The sequence below is a fragment of the Erithacus rubecula genome, assembly GCF_903797595.1.
Source record: "Erithacus rubecula genome assembly, chromosome: 9".
NCBI classification, from domain to species: domain Eukaryota; kingdom Metazoa; phylum Chordata; class Aves; order Passeriformes; family Muscicapidae; genus Erithacus; species Erithacus rubecula.
In genome coordinates, this window is record NC_136660.1 from 12657459 (window position 1) to 12677375 (window position 19917).

The 19917-nt window shown below is 36.2% G+C and overlaps 1 protein-coding gene across 14 annotated transcripts in view; it reads left to right on the plus strand.

The window, feature by feature from the left end:
* The window catches only part of KCNMA1 (potassium calcium-activated channel subfamily M alpha 1), a 421118-nt gene that overhangs the window by 99283 nt on the left and 301918 nt on the right, over positions 1-19917 (plus strand). For all 14 annotated transcript variants that reach the window (XM_079312583.1, XM_079312582.1, XM_079312580.1 and 11 more), the window contains one exon: positions 18734-18898. In XM_079312583.1, coding sequence (XP_079168709.1) covers positions 18734-18898 — 165 coding nt within the window. The remainder of the gene's footprint in view (positions 1-18733; positions 18899-19917) is intronic.

A 19917-nucleotide genomic window follows, 5' to 3' on the forward strand; every position in this document is an offset into this window, starting at 1 on the left:
ATTTTTAGAAACATGCATTTCAAAAGTGATGCTGCTAAATATTAAATTAATTTCTATCAAAAGACTTGTAAAATTTCCATATAGCTTTTTATTTGTTGCTTTCAACTACGTATCTATTAAAGAACTTTTGAGTCTCTGAAGCATTGCAGTACTCTGTATTTAATTCTGAATTATTAGATTCTGCTTCCTAAACCTCTATATGCAAAACTAAAATTATGTTTGGAATGTAAAGTTTTCTTTCCATTATCCATAAGGCTGAATTTGTTTGCCTTACAGGCTGTAATATCAATTATTTGGATAGAAAAAGAATAAAGTGTAGTCCTTGGTATGGCAGGCAGGAATCCAGATTGATTTCAACTGCTATATGCACGAGTTTCTTAAACATCAGCTGTAGTAGCAGTTCCTTTTTTGACTGAGAATATTTCAGATACAGTAATGCTAAAAATGTTATTCAGGTGAAAATGGATCTTCTCAGAACAAGAACAGTGCTTTGTTGGGCTTAGAAGGCTGGGATGAGGGGATAAAACTACCTTCCTGGTTTATGCACTTCTGTATTTAGGAGCTGCCCATCTGCTCTTATTCTGTTAGATTCCAAGATTGAGTTGCTGGTAGCAGACCCAAGGAGTTAATCAAAGAATTAAATTGACAGTGTGCCTTCTAAATGGCAACTTTATTGCAAGAGATCTTATGATGAGACACAGTCTTAAAAAAGCACTGCCAAAACCTGGTTAGGAACTAGCTTGCATTTTAGGATGACCCTTTCCATTTAGTGAAAGGGACAAAAATGAGGACGTGCTAAATTTACCATCCTGAGAAGTACTATGTGTTTAGCCCAATGGAAACTAATTAGAATAAGAAATTGTCAAAGGATCCAGACTATAAGTAAGGAATTTTATGTATACACCAAGTAACATGAGGTAATTTTGAAAAATGACCTAAAGGACATGCAAAAGATTTCTCAGAATTAAGTTTAAGTTTGTGGAATAAAGTTTAAGTTTGTGCATGGTTTATTTAGCAAGGCAAAGGATTCTGCTTATATACACCACATGAGAGAGGAAGGCTATTCCTTGTTAGTGCTATAGCTTAAAACATATAATCTGGTTTCAAATAAATAATGATCACAGTATGAAAACTTTTCATTTTGAGGCCATGTAACTAATCAGTCTCAAGTGTGCAAATGAGTTAAGTTTGTCAGGCTGTCATCTTAAGCTCTAAAATTCTACTTCACTTTTAAGGAAGGAACTTTGTCCCTTGGCTTTTTACCTTTCTGGTTTCCAAATGTTCCTTGGTTGTAGAGTGGAATAGAGCTCCCAAATTGTGGTATTAATTGCTGTGTCAAAAACGAATTCCAATTTTACAGTTTTGAGAGAAGCAACTGAGTGAAAATGAGGGATTTTTGGTGTTCGGTTATTAGTAATTAGGTTAATGTAGGTTTTGTTTATTCACAAGATTAGTACAGTAATTTCAGTTTGAGGGGGAATGTTATAATACGTAGACACTTGTATGTTTATTACTTGTCTGATTGTCAGCATCCAGATCTGATTCTAGGACTGAACTCTTGTTAGTTTCAAGGTGTTTGCTACAGAGCAGCAAAAGTAAAAAACTTATTTTTTGAAATAGAGCTCATATATTACTATATTTTTGTTTTTCCTTTGCTCAATGTATACGAGGAAAAAAATCAATTTTATTTCTATTTATGCTATATTTTCAGTAGTGTGTTTTCCTTTACAATGTGATGTCATAATTTGGATTTTTGTGCAAGTCAGAGAAATATTTGTAGTATTATTTGTTCCTTGCTAAATACATATTTATTGACAAAGAAAATGAAATCAGGCTTCAGTGTATTTGTTTGTTGTATGTTTTGTTGGTTGTATTGTTATTTATACAAAAAATGTTGAAATTGTACTCTTATTTATCTTCAACAACCTATGATGAATTAGCAAATGACTATTTTAATTAGGTCTGAATGCAGCTTCCCAAATACAGAAAGCAGAACTTTAATTAAACATAATAGTATGTCTTTTAACTTGTTTTTCCTACAGATCACTGTTTTCTGTGTTCAGAAAAGTTAAATGAAATTAGCACATTTAAGGTTAGGCTGCTCAGATGAGAGCAACCTGTCCTAAGATGTTTGGCAAAGTATTCTGCATTGATTAGCACGTGTGTTTCTGGTTCCCAAGGCTGCTGTTCCTCCTGTTAATTCCTGTTAATAATGTTACAGAATCCTGGTTTTTCTCATCCATCTTGCTCAAAAGATTGCATTACTTGCTTAGGCAGATTGTAGTTAGTTTTTCTCTTTTCCAAGTGTCAGCTTTGTGGTGGCTGCTTACCCTGAGCATCAAATCCCAGTGCCCAAAGTGGTGCAGCATGGGCAGGGTGGTGTGGATGGTGACCCTTGGGCAGCACTTTCAGTGTCCATTGGTGCTGCCAGGGAAATGTGTCCTTATGCAGGCATGTTCTCAAAAAATGACTGCTTTCACTTATTCTAAAATCAAACAGAAGATCAGATTTATCACAGAAAACTCTCCAGTTGTTTGATTACCTGTCTAGCAGGGAAGGAAGTTATGTAAAGTACAGGGCTAACTTGGAAGACTGCTAAAAACAATGAAAAATCTTGATGATACATAGTAAAATTGGTTTTGAGTAGGAAAGAACATTTATTTCATTGCATCAATCATGCTAAAGTATTCTTTAATATAAATTCTCAAATATTTTCCTTTGTGTTTTGAACAACTAAATCCAAACCTCACTCAACTGACCGAATCAAAGTAATGTAACAGATTCTATTGATGCTAGATCACAATTAGTTGTTTTCTTAATTGGTTTCAATTAAGAAAGAAATAAAGCATCTCTAATTTAAAAATAAAAATTGTTTCTGAGCTATATTTGAGTATTTTTATGCATGTTAATTGGCTGTATGTAATTTAGCAGGTTTGTGCTTGTGTGTGTATTGCAATAGTATGTCTTACCAGTTCTGGGAGAATATTCAGCAAGAAGGAAATGAATAATGCTTTTAATTACAAATTGATGAACTTCTTCTTGATGGATAACTGTATTTTCTCCCTTTGACTCAGACATTAAAGTGTTAAGAATATGCTAATTCTTTTGCTTTGGTGCTGACTAGTTTAATGTAACAGAAGTCTTAAATTTTTAGCTATGTTGACTGTTGTATCATTTCACTTATGAAATAATTTTTTCAACAAATCATGGAGTGGTTTGAATTGGAAGAGACCTTAACCCAAAACCAATGTATATTCATGCTAGAAACAAATATAACTAGGCAAACCTACTTTTATTTTCTTAGTATTGCCATAAAAGAGAGAAAGTGATATTAAAACTAGTTTTCCTATTTGCAGCCTTGCTATAGTAAGCATAAACTTTTCAGTGAAACAAGTAAATCTTGTTAGTAGTAGAGAATTACTAATTAGAAGCCTATGGAATATGTTTTGGTTTTTAATTTTGAAGTTAAAATGCATGTGTCTATGTGGCTAAATCAGGTTTAAACCTTTGTATATGACATAATCATAAAGGCTGTCATGTGTAAGATTTTTCTTACTTAATTGAACACTTAACATTAATATTACATGTAAAAGATTTCTATAAGATCCTGGAGTGTGAATCAATACAGGTGATGCAATACATGAACCACAGCTTGTAGTTTTAGACTACCAGAAAATGGAGAAGGAGTCATGGCACAATAGTCAAGATAAGGGGAATTATTGAATTGACAGGGTAACAGACCCAAGCTAAAAAGAAAAAGTTTACCTTTATTTCTGCTAGAGAAAACCCTTAACTTTTTCCTTTAACCCCTAATCATGCAGATATTAATTAGTCAGTTCATTTGTGTCCAGAAAGCAGACTGTGCATCTTTTATTGCTGTCCATTGCTGGAAGGAAAAAACCCAAGCAACCAAAAATGGTAATAGAAAAAAGCAAAATCAAACACCAAAAAACCCTCCTCTAAGCCAACACTTCAGCAGAAAACCCCCACCACATGGAGTAATTTTTACAGCCATATGTTTTTACTGTCCCAGTGGCAATGTGTGCTTATAGTTTCTGGCCCAGATCCTTATTGATTCTTATGAATCAATACAACTTTATTGTTTTGGTCACTGACTTGGCATTTCTTTAAGTTAAAAAAACCCAAAAAACCCCCAAGCTAACCAGACAAAATCCTCCTGGTTTTGTTCTGCCAATACCTAGGTTGGTACCCTGTATATTCTAGTTATCAGGACTATAACTTTGATTAGACCGTCTGGGCCATTTGTTGATAATGCTCTACAAGCTATGTTTTGGTTGAAAAGACACATAGGAAGAAGAAGTAGTATTGGCTCTGTGTTCTAGAGATAAGTCTGCATGTGTTCATAGAAGTGAAAGCCCTTGTTTTTTCATCTTCAAGGATCTCTGCAGAGGTCCCTGAATTTATAGATTCAGAGGAGTTTGTGAAAGATTCAACGTTACCAGAGGTGAAATTTTTTTGGCTGTCTGAGCACATTTGGGTAAAATTACTGATAGCATGAACAAAATTGTTTTTGGGGATAGTTTTGTCACAACATGAATATTAATGTATGCTGGTAAGTGGAGAGGCCTTCAGCTCTTTTGTCTCTCAGGCAGCTCAGTTCTAGTATCAAGTGTGTCTACACTAGAATCTTGTCCTAAGCCTAGAGAGTATCCTGGAGGGAGAGTGTGTGTATGTAAGAGAGTGAGTTAATTGTAAAACAAATAAGAACCAAAAAAACCCCAACAAAACAAAACCCCAAACTCACACTGAGGGAATGAGGGAAGAATTTTATTACAGTGAGTTGGGATTTGCATTCAAGTATGTAATTCTATCATTACTTTTTCTCTGTTAAGTATTAAATTTGTTTTTATACTTTTCTACTGTTTTGCTGCAGCCATCTCATAAACAGCCTACCTAACAACAGTTTGAATCTGGCATCCAGCAGGGCTGACATTCTCATAATTGATTTGCCTGTGTTGATGAAAAATTTCCCCCACTTAGATTCCAGCAGAACACTCTGATTACAGGGAGTGCAGAGCACAGCAGAAAATCATACATTTTTAAAAATGTATTTTTTTAGATGATTGATGATCACTTTATTAAATATCACTGTTGCTAGGTCTCTGAGTAATGAAATAAAACACTCTTCTGAGCTCTGGGGTCTGGAGCACAGCAAGGCAGCAATGCCACCATCATTGGGATGCTGGGTGGCATGGGACAGGAGGAAACAAACTCTCAAAGCTGTATTCTAATAAACTAGAATTAATTGTCAACAACTCTGTATAATCTTGGCAAGACATTGGCCCTTTTCTTGATACAAGCCAATTGTCAGTGTGGCCTTTGCACTAATTTGGTTGCCAAGAACAAGATTTGTATTCATACCTCTTTTCCTCCAAGATGAAGTGACTCATGTAATGCAGTTAAGAATCCCACTTATGGTGAGAAACTTGCCCTACTTCAAGCCTGAATTTGTGGGGCTTGATTAATTCTGTTTTCCTCCAGTCTTCCTGCCATATTTGAGACTGTCTTTTGTTCCAGCAATTCCCATATGCTTGCTTTTACAGTTAAATGCTCAAAACAATGCACTTGTATCCATCCTCCTTCTGGAGCTTGACTACTCTATCTGGTAGCTTTTACTATTCCATTGTCCCAGTTACACTACAGCCACACACTACTGGATTTAGACCCAAACTAATGGTATTTTTTCATTGGAATAATGCTTTTATTTTATTGTAGCAAAAAATAACCTTTCTGGCACAGGGAAAGGCCTTGCAACCATTTTGGTGGTTTGTTGTGTTTACTCCTATGATGAATCATTTGGTTAAATAGTGCCTCAGTGGCCAGTGGACCATAGAATTATTTTGGCTGTTAGTACTGGGTTAGTATTGGCTCCTATGAGACATGAGAACTAACAAAAACATCTTGTGTCACCCTAGGAGGTTGGCAGGGTTTCACCCAGCGTGTACAGATGTTGATAATATTTTTGGTACTCGGTACCACCACTATTGATGATAATAGCAGAATGTGCTCTGAAAGAATTGGAGACTTTAAGCTGAACTTGCAGACATGAAATGACAAAGTGTCTGAAGGGAGTGGAAGGGAAGGAGATCTCAAGACCCTCATTCCTGAATCAAGCAAAAAGAAAGTAAAAAAAAAAATAAGAAGGCTGATACCTCCCAATCTCCTGAAAAAATAGCTTAGATGATAAATCTTTTCTCTCAACATATTCTTCTTTGTCACCAGACCCCTTCTAATGGACTAATTGTAAGCTCAGAAGCTCTTTACTCAATCCCTGCTGTGTTAGGATAAACATCCCTTTGACTGCCAGGACACACTGCTGTTCATATTCAACTTGTCTGCAACTCACACCCTGGCAGAGGAGGTGCTGCTTTATACTGCACTTACATAACTCTGGACAGAGTGCTGTCATTGTGAACTTAGTTTTATATGATGCTCCACAATCTTAACAATCCCTTTTTCTAGGTTATAATGCCTGTGAGATGGTACTATCCTGAGAAGTGGATAGTAAAATCGTAGAATCATGGTTTGGGTTGGAAGGGGCTTTAAAGATCATCTTATTCCAATTTCCCTGCAATGACAGGGACACTTTCCAATAGACCAGATTGTTCAAAGCTCTATCCAGCCTGGTCTTGAACACTTCCAAAGATGGGACAACCAGAATGTTTCTGGGCAACCTGTGCCAGTGCCTGACAGCCCTTGTAGTAAAATCCAAGCTCACTTTTTTTTCCTTTTCTGTCTGGTACTATGCTTTAAAAAAGTCCTTAGGGACTTTCACAAGGTTTGCTTTCTTATGCTGATGGCTACTGTGGCTGATTGTGATAGAAAACACACAGAACCTTTCTGGTGAGAGTAAGAGTATGAGGGCTCAGTGATTGTCTTTGTTTCAGTTATATCTTTTTTCATAAATTGGTTGAGAGATAAGGAGACTGCATTTACCACTACACCTGCAAAGGTGTTGCTGGAGATCCTAGAGCAGGAGAATTCATAAGGTGGTGTGTACTTAAATAGTAGCTCACAAAAATCACTTTGTGACCTGTAGAAGCAGTAGAGTTGTGTAGATATGTTGGTATGTGTGATGGATGAAGCAAATAGCTATATATAGGGGTTTTTTCCCCCCACCAGCCTTTGTTGTGTGTAAGTGCTTAGAACTTTGTGGAAACCATGCTTTACTTTATGAAATATTAGTAGAGATTGGTGTTTGCTTATAGTTTTCTATTACTCCTGTGGTTATCTGTATGAGAAGAAATCTGTGTAGGAAAATATTTCTGTGGATCTGAGGGATTCCAACTTAATTTTTTAAGTAATAGTGGTTGGTTTTTAGAGGAAGTTGAATGGTTTCATAATTTTTGAATCCCGTGAAAAGTGAATGAAGATAACAGTTTTCCATTTGAATTTTCACAGCTTTTTCTGTTGACCCAATCAATAACAAGGAGATTTTGTTTCCATGCAGAGCCCTTAAAAAATATTTGAAGTCAAGTTCTCCTTAAACACCGCAGTACAGAAATCTGAAATATGACATTCTTAAAGAAGCTTCCTTCACAGGAAGTTTGTTTTATTCAGCAGAAATGTTTTGCAAGCTGGGGTGAGGGCCAATAGATGCTTCTAGGCAATGGTGGTTGCCAGTGTGGCACATCACTTTTAGTTTATTTGGCACTTTGCAGGTGTTAATAATTGAAGCATTTGAATTATGCATGGTGCATCCCATGATACTGGTGAGGACTTAAAAAGTGACCAGGAAGAAAAACATCTACAACTCTAAGAAAAGCATCCTTGAATCCTTTTCTTAGAGTTGTACATCTGCAGGATGTACAGGATACACTAGACTTCTGCTTTTACAACCTGCAGATCCCATTTTCCTTGTTAAACTACTTTTAAACTACTGTTAAACATAGTTTTAAAGTCAAAGAAAGAGCTGATCCTACAGTTCATGTCTTCCCCCCCCCCCCCCCCCAATTTCCTTCAGCTGAATCTGAAATGCAGAGATATTATTTATTTCTCAAATGCATCCCCTAGTTACATGTATTACTTCAATGTCTTGTTGCTGAATAAACTAGAATCAGATATTTGGAAGATGTGAATTACTGATGTATGAAATGTATGAATCATTACTTTTTTTTTACTGGGGCTTAATTAAGCCCTTTCTTCTTTTAAGAAGTAGTTAAGGTGAAATTTTTAATGTCATGTGATACTTGCATAGGATTGTCAATGAATCTCATTCACAGACAAATTGAGGAGGGGGGGCACCTGCATCTTGAAAAGCTGTGTGAGGTAATTATGCAGCATGGTAAATGGAGAAAGTTTCTTAAGTTTCAAGCTGATGAGTAGGTTCAGTAAAACACATCTTGTGAGTGATATAAAGTGCTTTGATGAACTGTTCAGTCCTTATGCTGCTCCAAACTCTTCATCAAAATGATTAATATAATATTTAAAAGACAGAATTGGAATTCTAGGCCCTGTAATAACATTATCACATTACCACAGAATTGCAAGATATAAAGAAACAGCATTCAAGATTGAAATTTCTATAGTAGCCTTAATTTTATTACCTGTCATTGTCAACTTCTGTTCCAACAAAGGTTGAGCAAATTAAAGCTCAGTACTTTTGGATGATTTAACAATAGTTATACTTGTATTTCTCCTTATTCTTATTTAATCTTGCAAAAAGAGCTAGAAATTTAACTTGACCTATCATCTCACCTCTGTTCATTACCTTTTCTGCTCAGGTGACAATAACTGTCTGCTGTGTCATGCATAATTTAGAGGCAGAGCCAGTGTTCAGAGGTAACATATTTTTGTAACATATGCTGGATCTGCTGGTTCAATAAATTTTGAAACCAAAACTGCAAACTCATGAGACAGGACAATGACTGCCTTTAAGCACCTCACTGGCCTCTGCTGTTAATGCACCTCTGCCAGGGCTGCTTCTGAGCACTCAGGCCTCTGAGGAGCTTCAAAGATTTGCTGTTTTCATTTAGAAAATGACCTGTCAGAGTAGAAGCTTCACCTACAGGTTTTGGTACAGGCAGATTCAATCCTGCCTTTAACAGGATGCATTATGAGAGCCAAGAATGGACACCATGTATCTTCATTTTCCACTAGTGCAACTCCTGATTGCTTAAAAGGCAGTGTTCAATGTCAAAGTCATGCATCAGTTTCTAGCAGTGCACAGGAGCAGGGGATGATCTCTGTGCTGCTTTAAGTTGTTCCTGTTATTTAAGGTGATGAAGTTAAGAAAGTGAAAGAGAATTTACTGAGCTTGTTCTCATTCTATATAACATAAGTAACAATAAATGGAGATGTAATAAGCAAGTCAGACAGAAATTTATCAGTCCTCTTCTCTCCCTTACATTTCATCCGTATCTGTAAATTTGGAACAACTGTGTGTGTTTCCTGGTACCATAAATATATCAGGTATTTGTAGTCTTAGTGTTGATATTGGATAATTTGGATGCTGATAGTGTCTAGGAAGTGAACCAAAGTAATAGAAGCTACCTAAAAGAAAGTAGCTAAAAGAAATTTAACCCGAAGGCATAAAAATTCCTTGTAGATTAAAAACTTTTGTCTGCCGTTTATGCAAGGGAGTCATGAGATTCACATTACACAAAATTGTTTCCATAGCTGTGGGTAATAAACTCATATCTACTTGATTAAATAATAGCACTCACACATTTCTTACAATGTGATGTAAATGGTCTTTTAGAGGGAAATGCCAAGTCTAATTATTTCAAAGTAATCATTAAAACATTTGACAAATAAACTTGCATTTTCAGTATTTTGAGAAGTGCAGCTGTATAACTTTGCTTCAGATTCCTGCACATTTGTGTGCTCTCTGACTCCCCCCTGCACCAAGTCCTTGCAGTTTGAAAGATGCATGGCATTCTGTAATCTCTGAGTGAGAAGTGTTGTGTGCCAGTAAATAATTTTAATTACTTATTGGCTGACCTTCTGCTCTTCAAATTTTAATGTCCTGCATATTGAAACTTATTTTCCTGCATCAGGATTGGCTTAGATATGGCTTTATATCCTACAGAGAGCTGTCTTTAATTCATTGTGCTTTCCTTTATGATTTTGATACAATGAAAATAAATGTTATATACTACCCCTGAATCAAAAACACCTTAGAGATACTCTTCTATTGAATTTGGCAGATGACAGAATGCTTCTCTGGCATTCTTCAAATTATTGTTATACGTGTCTTTTATGTTATTACTAACCTGTTATATTTGTGAGTCTCTCAGTTTGATCCCACTGCCTTTCTCCTTCATCTTTATTCTGTAATCTTTAAAACCTTCTGAAAACCATAGATCTGTTTATAAAAATGCATATGCAAATAAACTCTACTTGAGGCTCAGCATTGAAGATTGCCAATAGTCCCCTAAAATATTGATAACTTGCTGTTTTACATATAAAGAAAACACAAATGTTTAAGTCCATTCCTTTCATGTGAAAAATTATTTGAGTCAAATGAAGTTCTCAAATTCCTGTCAACAAGTTTTTGAGGTGAAAACCTGTTCTTTCAGCTAAGAAAATGAGTGATTAATTCCTTTTATGTAAGGACCAAAATTCCTGTTAGGGAATAGCTATAGTGCCTTGTGCTTTGTCCTTTAAAATGGGCACTGCATTTCCTAATCCATGGATTCTTTGAGATTTTTGGGCAGTAGGAATGTGATTTTGAGCATAAATTTCAGTCACAGGTGCTAGCTGCCTTGCTATTCTATATTTCACAGAAGAGAGGAAGAATTTGCTTCTGCAATTCAGTCCAGATCTCCTCTTGGGTACCTCTGATAGCACATGCAAGAGAGGATTATGAAGTTAATGCAATTTGCTGTTTGCTAATAGGTACAAACCTCCCTTCTGTGATTGAGCAGGATGGAGAGAAGCACACAACTGAAAAGATACTGTGAAGCTTGACTGCACTGGCAAAGCAGTTTGATACTTATTTTGTAAATAGTGCTTAAGTTTATCTTTTAGTGAAATAAGTTTTCTGCATTTGAAACATTTTAATGACTAATTTAATTGACTATTCCTGCCAGTGAATAGTTATTTCATTAGTTTTCTTACTGCTGAATCTATCACTTAGTTCTTAGAAAACTACTCTTGTAATCTAGATCCTGTAGATCAGAAAAGATTTACTAGCAATACTTTTCATAAAATTGCAAAAAATTAAATGTGTTATTTTTCTATTTCATCCTTTCATGGTAGTAGGAAAAAAGTGCCAAGAGGTAATCATAGAAAATCTTGGAACTGTGTATTGCTTAATGTTAACAACAACAGTAAAATTACAAGCAATCAACTAGAGTACTTCCTGTAATCAAGATAAACAAGTTTGGTAATTTCCCCAATGTTTCTTACTTCTTTCTCATTTTTGAGACTGTTTTCTCCCATTTATGAAGCACTTTGAGACTTTTGGATAAATGTTGAAAGTGTTTTGTCATCTATGACAGATATTCCTCACTCAATAGGGTATAGGTAATTTGGCAGTTTTCATTTCATGAAAACTGTATCAATTTTATTCTCAATTGTATGCTTACTTTGATTTGCCTTCTGTTAAGTGGGAAGAAACAAAACAGGAGGACAACAAAACATGCATGCATCTCTCTGTCCTTCTCTGTGTTTTTCTATTAAGGAACCCTTTTGTATGCTTTCAGTATCTCAGTCCCATCTAAAATTGCTTCATATGTTTTCGCAAGTTTAGTTTCTGTTATATTTAAGGCTAATCTACTTAAAAGACTTTTAAAAATTTATTTTGAAAGGATGATCTCAATATAGGCTTAAACCACAGAAAATAAAGACTAATTAATGCCTTACAAGGTAATTGTCTGATTTGCTTAAAATACAAATTTCTGTAGTGCATAGGGACCAAAGAATAATGAAATGTGTCATTTCGTTTAAATGTAGTGCCCCCATTAATAAAGTGAAATGCTTATTTGCCCTCATCTGCTACTTTATAATTGAAAAGGCCTTCAGAGACTATTTTAATGTGATAATAATTTGGTCTTAGTAGAGGAAACTAATAAGAAATGCTCTGTTAACTGTAAAAAAGGAAAATAAATTTATGGGCTAGGTATTAGTTTGACATTTTGTGAAATATTTTCAATGAATGTTTTTAACCTGTACATCACTGACTTGTCCTAATTTTTTGTTTATTATATATTGCAGACAGTAAGTTCACTTGTTACATAATCTTATGAATAGTTCAGAAGTTATTTATTTCTAACAATGTAGTCTGATACACCATCAGAAGCTAGAAAACTTAATCTTATTTTCATCAATAAATTTACATGAAATTATTCACCCAAACTTGTTAACTTATACTGAAAGCTTACATAACTATTGATATAAACTCCTGCTAAATTGGACCAATCATGTTTTTGAAAAGTGCCATTTGTCTATTTGAACGTGTGTAAGATTGCAGTGACTTCAAGTTCTTTTTCATTTCCCTATGTTGGCTGGAGTTCTTCATTGCTTCTCTTTTGCAGATCTGTCTTAATGTCTTTAGTTGTCTTACATAACTAGTCTAACAATCTTTACCAGTAGGTTTTTAGTGTGTCTTACTTTATGATTTCACTTAGACTAGGCAAGTGTTTTCTATCTTTGTGTAATACAGAGATACTTAAATCCTACTTACATTTATCTTTATAAGATCCCTATGCAACAGAAACTGTTGTTGCTCTTGTTTTATAGCTGCAGGGTGAAGACATTAAGTGATTAGGCAAGGTGGATGAGGACTTTCAAAATTTGATGACAGAAGAGGGATGTCCAGCATGCCTCTCAATTCTTGGGCTGCTTTAGAAACTGCCAGATACTTTTTCAGTTATTTGGAAATGCTGTTTCACATAAATGAAAGTGTTACATTGTAACACTTCCATTAATGTATAGACATTTAAATCTTTGAAATTAATCCTTTGTACTTTCTTCAGATTTCAGATAACATAGGTGTCTGCTGTTTGATATTCTTAAGTGAGAACCATACCCAGGAACCCTTCATTTGGCAGACTGCTGTACTATTTGTGGAATCATGGGTGGAACACTATATTTTACTAGTCTAGTTTGTCTTGTCTCTCAGGTCAAGGTTTTAGAATTAATTCCTCTACTGCAGCAATTTTTGTCAGTCAAAAGCAGTGATGTGAAAAGGGAATTTTTTGCAAGTAACCTATATCAGTAATATGAAGGGCACAGAACATAAAGTCTGTGAGGGTTACTGAAGGTTTGCAAATGAAAAAGAGAAGTTGGTCACTGCAATAAGTGGAAAAAAGGTTTTCCTCTGGTCAGTACAGAAAGTAAGGCTCTGGTAGCAAGAACTGGTAAGATGCTTCTCAGAAATCCCTTGGGAATGAAGAAAGCAGAGTATAACATCTGTCTTAAACTAATGAGAAAACCTTTGTATTCTATTTTGGACTTCCTTTTCTTAATCTTTCAAATTTGCAAGCACCAAATTTATATGGCTTGTAAATATTTTATGAGAGCAAAATGCTGGGTTATCTCATCAGCCATGTTTTCCTTAGATCATTCTAGTTCTTTTATTCAGTGTAAGGAATAATGTTTGTCTGGGTATCAATAATTAATCATTTGAAACAAGTCAAACCATAGCTACAGTATCATAACTGACGTCAGGGTAACCTAATATGCAAAGAAGTGCTCTAGATAGGCCAGTTTAGAAGTACCTCTTACCTCACATTAAATTAATTTAGCCTTGGCTTTCACTTTCCTACAAGTCTGACTCTTACAGGAGGTTTGAAAGTCTCCATAAAGCTGTTTCTCACATTGCCATTTGTTTTGTTTATTAATATTTCAGAGAAAACTTGTGTTTTCTAAACTGCACTAGGACAGGTGAAGAGCTACAGGGTTTGTTTTGTTTTGTTTTGGTTTTTTTTTTTTTTTTTTGATTGTTTTTAGCACTGGATGAACTGGTATTTAGTAACTATGGATGGTAACTATATCTGACAGAAGGCATCTGTCATGGCAATGTATTCAGTAGGTACCTGAAGTTTTAACATTCACTGTACATTGCCTAATTTCAGAGAATGCAGCATACTATTGTGGTTTTATAAAAGTTTAAGGCCTCTATTTGGAGATGTCAGAGTGGTGAGTGAATGTATTGAAGGACATGGAATTAAATTATTGATAGAAGTCTAATAATTTTAAACAGTGTTTTAGACATTTGCCCAAGAGAAAAAAGAAATAGTCTCATATGCAAAATTACTCCTTTTCACAAAGCACCTTCTTTGGTGAATGCAAAGGAAAGGAACATAAATATATATTTATTTGTTAGTTACAGATATATTCCTAATTTCTAAGAATGGCCATTATCATAGTGTTGTTGATGAAACATTTCATAAAATGCCAGGCCCTAGAAATGCAATGCTGTTAATTGAAGGGCAGTTAATAGAGATAAAATTGCTATTTGCTGGCATCATTATCTAAAGCAGCCCTTTCCTAACTGCTCTAAACTATATTTTCTTACTGTATTACAACTGCATGCTTTAAACTAGGAGCAGCTGCTATTCTGACAGGCTCTTTATCATCTCATGTTATCTAGGGTGGAATTCAAAGGCCAGTACTGTGTTTGCCTCATTGCTGTTACTGTTTTTAAACATCTCCTGAAATTGAGCATACTATTTTCTCGAGTGATGTTGGCATGACTCAATGCTCTGTGTCTCATTATAGGTGATACTTTTGTGTGATATTCATCTAGTTACATGTTAGATACATGGGTCTATCAAATACTTTTCTTTGTTTCACCATTTTTTGACTCAGGTATTTTCCTTCACATTGACTGCCTCTTTCATATGTTTTATAACTTATTTTAACAAGATACCAAGTTTTTTCAGTACCATACATCAGCAAGTGCTTTCCAGGTTGTTGTTCATGGGGTTTTTAGGGCTTATAAGAAGACAAATTGTTCTTAGATGATGTTTTAAGTTTTCATAATATTTTTCTGATTTTGTGTTGTCCTCAGTTGGATGAGGTGTCCATGCAGTGGCTCTATGTTTGTACAGATATTTTAGAGGTGAAATGGAACAGGCATGACTACATTTTGAAAACCTGTAACTGTTCTTAAAATTTTGCTTTTTTGAGTTCTTCTTCCTTAAGGTGACTGTCTTCAAGATTCCCAGAACTTATATAATCTAAATCAATATTTACTGCTGAAATAGAAGACAAACCATTGAAGATTTTGGTCCAGGTCTGTGTCAAACCATTGGTAGAATACTGAGTACTGGTTACTGTACATGCCTTCTCATCATGCTCTTTTCCATTTTCCATTCATTAAGTTCAGGAAATATATATTTCACAATATTCTGCTTCTCACTTAATCTACCTCATGTTCCTGTCATCAAGTAATTAAAATAATGAAAACCAGTAAGCAGAGTGTGTAAAGATCCTTTACTTGTAGTACTGAACTTGTAAATAATTAAGCAACTATTGTCACTGTCAGGTTATTATTTTAAGCACCTTTTTCAGGTGTTGGTGTTGGTTACTCAGTGCTTTGAGATGAGGAAATAGCAATGAAATGAGACTATACACTTAATGACAGGACTGACTTTTGTGTTTAGTATAAAAAAAGAGCATCCTTTATAAACCCCCTTTAGTTATCTCTGCACAATTGCATAATGCCTTGGGGATCAACTTTTCCTAATACTTAACTGCCAATTAAGAAAGATAAAAAGCTAGCCATGTAGATGAAAAATATAAAATATCCCAACTGAATACAAATATTACATAACAGCAACTATTCTGCATATTAATTATAGCTACAATAATGGCAAGAGCTAGGCTGATCATGAGAATCTGTTCCAAATCATACTTGGCAGGGGATGATTGTTTTACTTAAATTTTAATTAAGAAATAACAGGGGTGGGAGATTTTAATGAAGGTGAAATAAGTAGCATAAATACAGAAACGTAGCCATTCAAATGTATTACAGACTTTAATGCCTTTAGAGAATCAAATACTGAATGGCTTTGTCATGTTTTACTGCTCTATTCTGTTGGCAACCAAAAGTCAATAGAGCAAAAGAACTGTAGGTTATGATAACCTTTTCAAAATATAAAAGCTACCTTTCTCCTTCAATTAAGTAAATTGCCTACTGTTTCATTGAGTGCTAGGAAATTTTAAATTATTTTTATATCTTACGAGCAATCACATCTATTGGCAAAAAGATTGGGGGTAAGGAACCATGTACACAATGAAAGAATTTTCTAGCCTTAATACTTAGGAGTTCACTAACATAAATTGACTTTTTCCTTCCGTTCTTTGCTTAGTGACCTGTAGTTCTGTGACTTTCTATAGCAAGATGTGCATCTGTGCACTTCTAAACAAGAGTTGCTGGGTGAAAAGATCAAAGAAGATGGTGGTTTCACTCTGACAGTGACTTCTCTAGTGGCTGAGATGGGCACCAAATCACCACCTCAGTTTCTTTCCTGAGAGGAAGAGATACTTATACCTCCTTTACTATGGAAACCACATTAATTCATTCAGTCTAAACTTGTACAGAGTATGAAAGCTCTCTGTGCAATGCAGAGGAGGACCATGGAGCAAAATCTGGTGTGTGAAGCTTACGGTTTTGAAAGACAAGCTCTTGCAGTTACAAAAGGCAGAGAAACTGGTGGGAAGAGGGAAAGAAATGGCATGTGTGGTGTTTTAAGCAGTCTGTATCTGCAAGGACTGTTGGGCTTCTGTGGGCCAGGGGCTGGGGAATGTGACCAGGCCCTGGCCCGGAGCTGCCTTGGGGCCATGGCCTGTGGGCTGGGCAGGGGAGCTGGCTGTGGGCTCACCAGGGCTGGGGGGACAGGGCTGTGGGAGCCCTGCATGGGGCTGCAATGGTGTCCTGGGCCACAGAGCGTGTCAGAGTCAGGGGACACCCTGGGCACAGCGACGAGGGACAGTGAGGCCTTGGAGGTGTGTCTAGGTTGCCGAAGGTTCAGCTGGAGTATAGAGCGTAGCTTTCTCTGCTGGTTGAACCCTGGTGGTGGTGAAGGTGTTTCTTTGGGGCTGATGCCCATGCCTGTGCGATGCTTTGGGTCACAGCTGGCTCCAGCCATGTGCTGCTGTGCTGGAAGTGCCTCGTTCCATGCTGTGCATGGCTGTCCTGGCACTGAGCTCATTCCTGTGGGTTGTGCTCTGTGCGTGTGCAGCGCAGGATGTGTTCAACGCCGAGCGCAAAACATCTGATTCACTGTGTCCAAATCTGTCCGTGAATGAGGTCCAGTTATGCAAATACAAAGTAATTTTAAACTTCTGTTGCGTTATTTGCTTGGGAAGTGTACTGAATTACTGTTGTAACGCTGAATAATTTGTTATTATCAATATAGTAACATCACACTGTGCTGTAATCACTAGTAAGAACACAGCCTGCTTTCTGGGAGGGAAACTAACAGAGAAAAAAGAATCTGATTAGCTAATTAAGTTGCAATGTTGAGCTTCTCTAAAAACAACCGTTGGTCTGTATACTGCGTTTTTAGCATTGTTCTACTGTTCTTTGCTGACAGATTCAATGAAATTGCTTTATTAGGTCAGTGCTCCTCTCAGGAAGTGCCTGTACCCTTATGTCCGGCTGTGTCCTCAAGGCCATCTCACAGCTATGGATTTTGACCATCACAGGATAGTATTTCTACTGTAGTAATAACCACATAACCAGCATCAGGCATCTTTGCTTGTGTAAAAGATATCCCAAAGGGGATTGATTAATGCCAATAGATTTCCTGCTTAGTGGCCTACAGGCTATGAACAAGTTCTGTGCAGAGTGCTCAGGACTCCCTTCAGCACTGAATTTTGCTGCCTCTCCTATTTTCGTTTAGCATCACTTGTCAGGTATTCAGGAAGTCGTTAGTATTTCACTGTCATCAAAGGCATGCTCATGGCACAGTCTGGTACTGTGCATGTGATATGATTTAAACACATACAATCCACACTGGCTTTTCCTGTCGTTCCCCTTGATGTTTGTGCAGCACCCATGACTGTAGCACACCACAGGCACTTAGCACAACTTCCTTGCTGCAGCATCCATGAGAGACTGATCTGAATTCCAGTGCATGTGACTCATCAGTGAGCTTGGTACAGCTGAGGCTCCTCTAATTTCTAGCTCTTCATTCTGTGAGAGCCACTTAGTGACAGAATAATTCCTGTGATATATTAAACACTTTCATTGAAACAGAGGTTCACTGATAGTGTGGCAGCTCCCTGCAGATTCTTTATGATGAATTTTGTTCCCCTCACACTTGATAATTGCTGTCTTGTTACATCATGCTTCTCAGTGGAGGTTTACTCAGATAATTAATTCTAGTGATAGGAAATTAAAATTGTACATAAATTATGTTCACACCTAGTATACATTATTTTAAACTGATACCTCAAAAGGTCTTTCAGTGTATGTTTGACAAATTCATTTGTATGTAGGTCTGTAATTGCATACAGAGCTGTTGTCAATTATGTTGCTTGTTATGAAGGAACATATTGTGTATTTGGTGCTAAGTATGTGTTTTGAAGATGCAATGTCAAGGAGAGTATTATTATCTTGTTAGTCTGGTACCTTATAGAACATTTCAATTTCTCTTATTTCTAAAGAGATGTGGGCAAGTAGGTTCTTAATTTTACCTAGCAGGGATCCAGGAAGACAGATTTTCTTTTTTATGGTAGTTCTTGGTCCTACCTGTGTGCTGGCTTTCACTGTCAAATTGCTAAACATTAACTAACCCAAATACTTACTTTGCAGGAGGCCCAGAAGATCAATGGTGGTGGAGATACACAGGCAGATGGAGCCTGCAAACCAACAGATGAAAAAGAGGAGAATGTGGCAGCAGAAGTGGGATGGATGACGTCTGTGAAGGATTGGGCAGGAGTCATGATATCTGCCCAGACATTAACTGGCAGAGTACTTGTAAGTTTCCCATTATTTTCTGTTTTTTCTATTTTAAAGAACATTTTTAAGAAGCACTGTGTCCCAGCATTAGGGGAGGATTTTTGGTTTGTTGCATCAGCACTGAGTCAATCCCAATTTTCTCTGTGAAACAGCAGACTGATTCCCACTGCAAGACAGAGGCAGAGACAGCAAGTAAGAAAAACTGACTGCCAGTCCACTCCCCAATGTATTTCACTCTGGCTCCATGATTTTGAACTACAAACAGTGAATTTATTAATTTCGTATTAAGTGTTAAAATTATAGACCTATTTTATCTGAAAGTAAAATTGTGCTTGGAAGAACGGAAGCAAACATGGACAATAAGTCCAGTGTTACAAATGTAGGGAGTGGTCAGAACTGTAAAGCAAATATTGAATTGGCTGTGCAATGAGATTTGTGATATATTCAATAGACTAATGATGATTTTATATTCTTTTCATGTTTTTGTTAATTATCATAGAAATCCTTCAAACCTGTGAACAGTTACGTGTCAAATGGAGACAGATGATATGTGGTTTAAAGGGAAAAAAACTTTAGTTTTTCACTTTATTTAAGCATAATTGCTTTAGAGCATTGTCAAATATTAAAATGTAAGTGTTTTTTTTGTGGAGTTCACTGCAGTAAAAAGTGTCTCCTATGTAATTTTGATTAGCTTGCTTTTTAGAATGCACTTACTTATTAACTAGAAGCTGAAGTGATTTAATTTCCATTCAGTGAAACCTTCTAACTAGTTTGGGTTAAGCTGGAAAAGGATTTGTATCTTTGACTCTTTGCTTTGGTTAGAAGATATTTTATGGTGAGACAGTTTTGGGCTATAGATAATTATTTAGATGGGGGAGGGAATGGAGGAAAAGAAAAGAGATTGCACTTCTTAATCAAGTCTTCTACAGCAAAAGATGGAGGTGACTTAATTGCCACTGTATTGTTTGGTGCTGCAAGAAGAGTATTTTGATTATTTTTCCTAAAAAATGCCATTCTTCACTTTTGTTTTTGTTAGT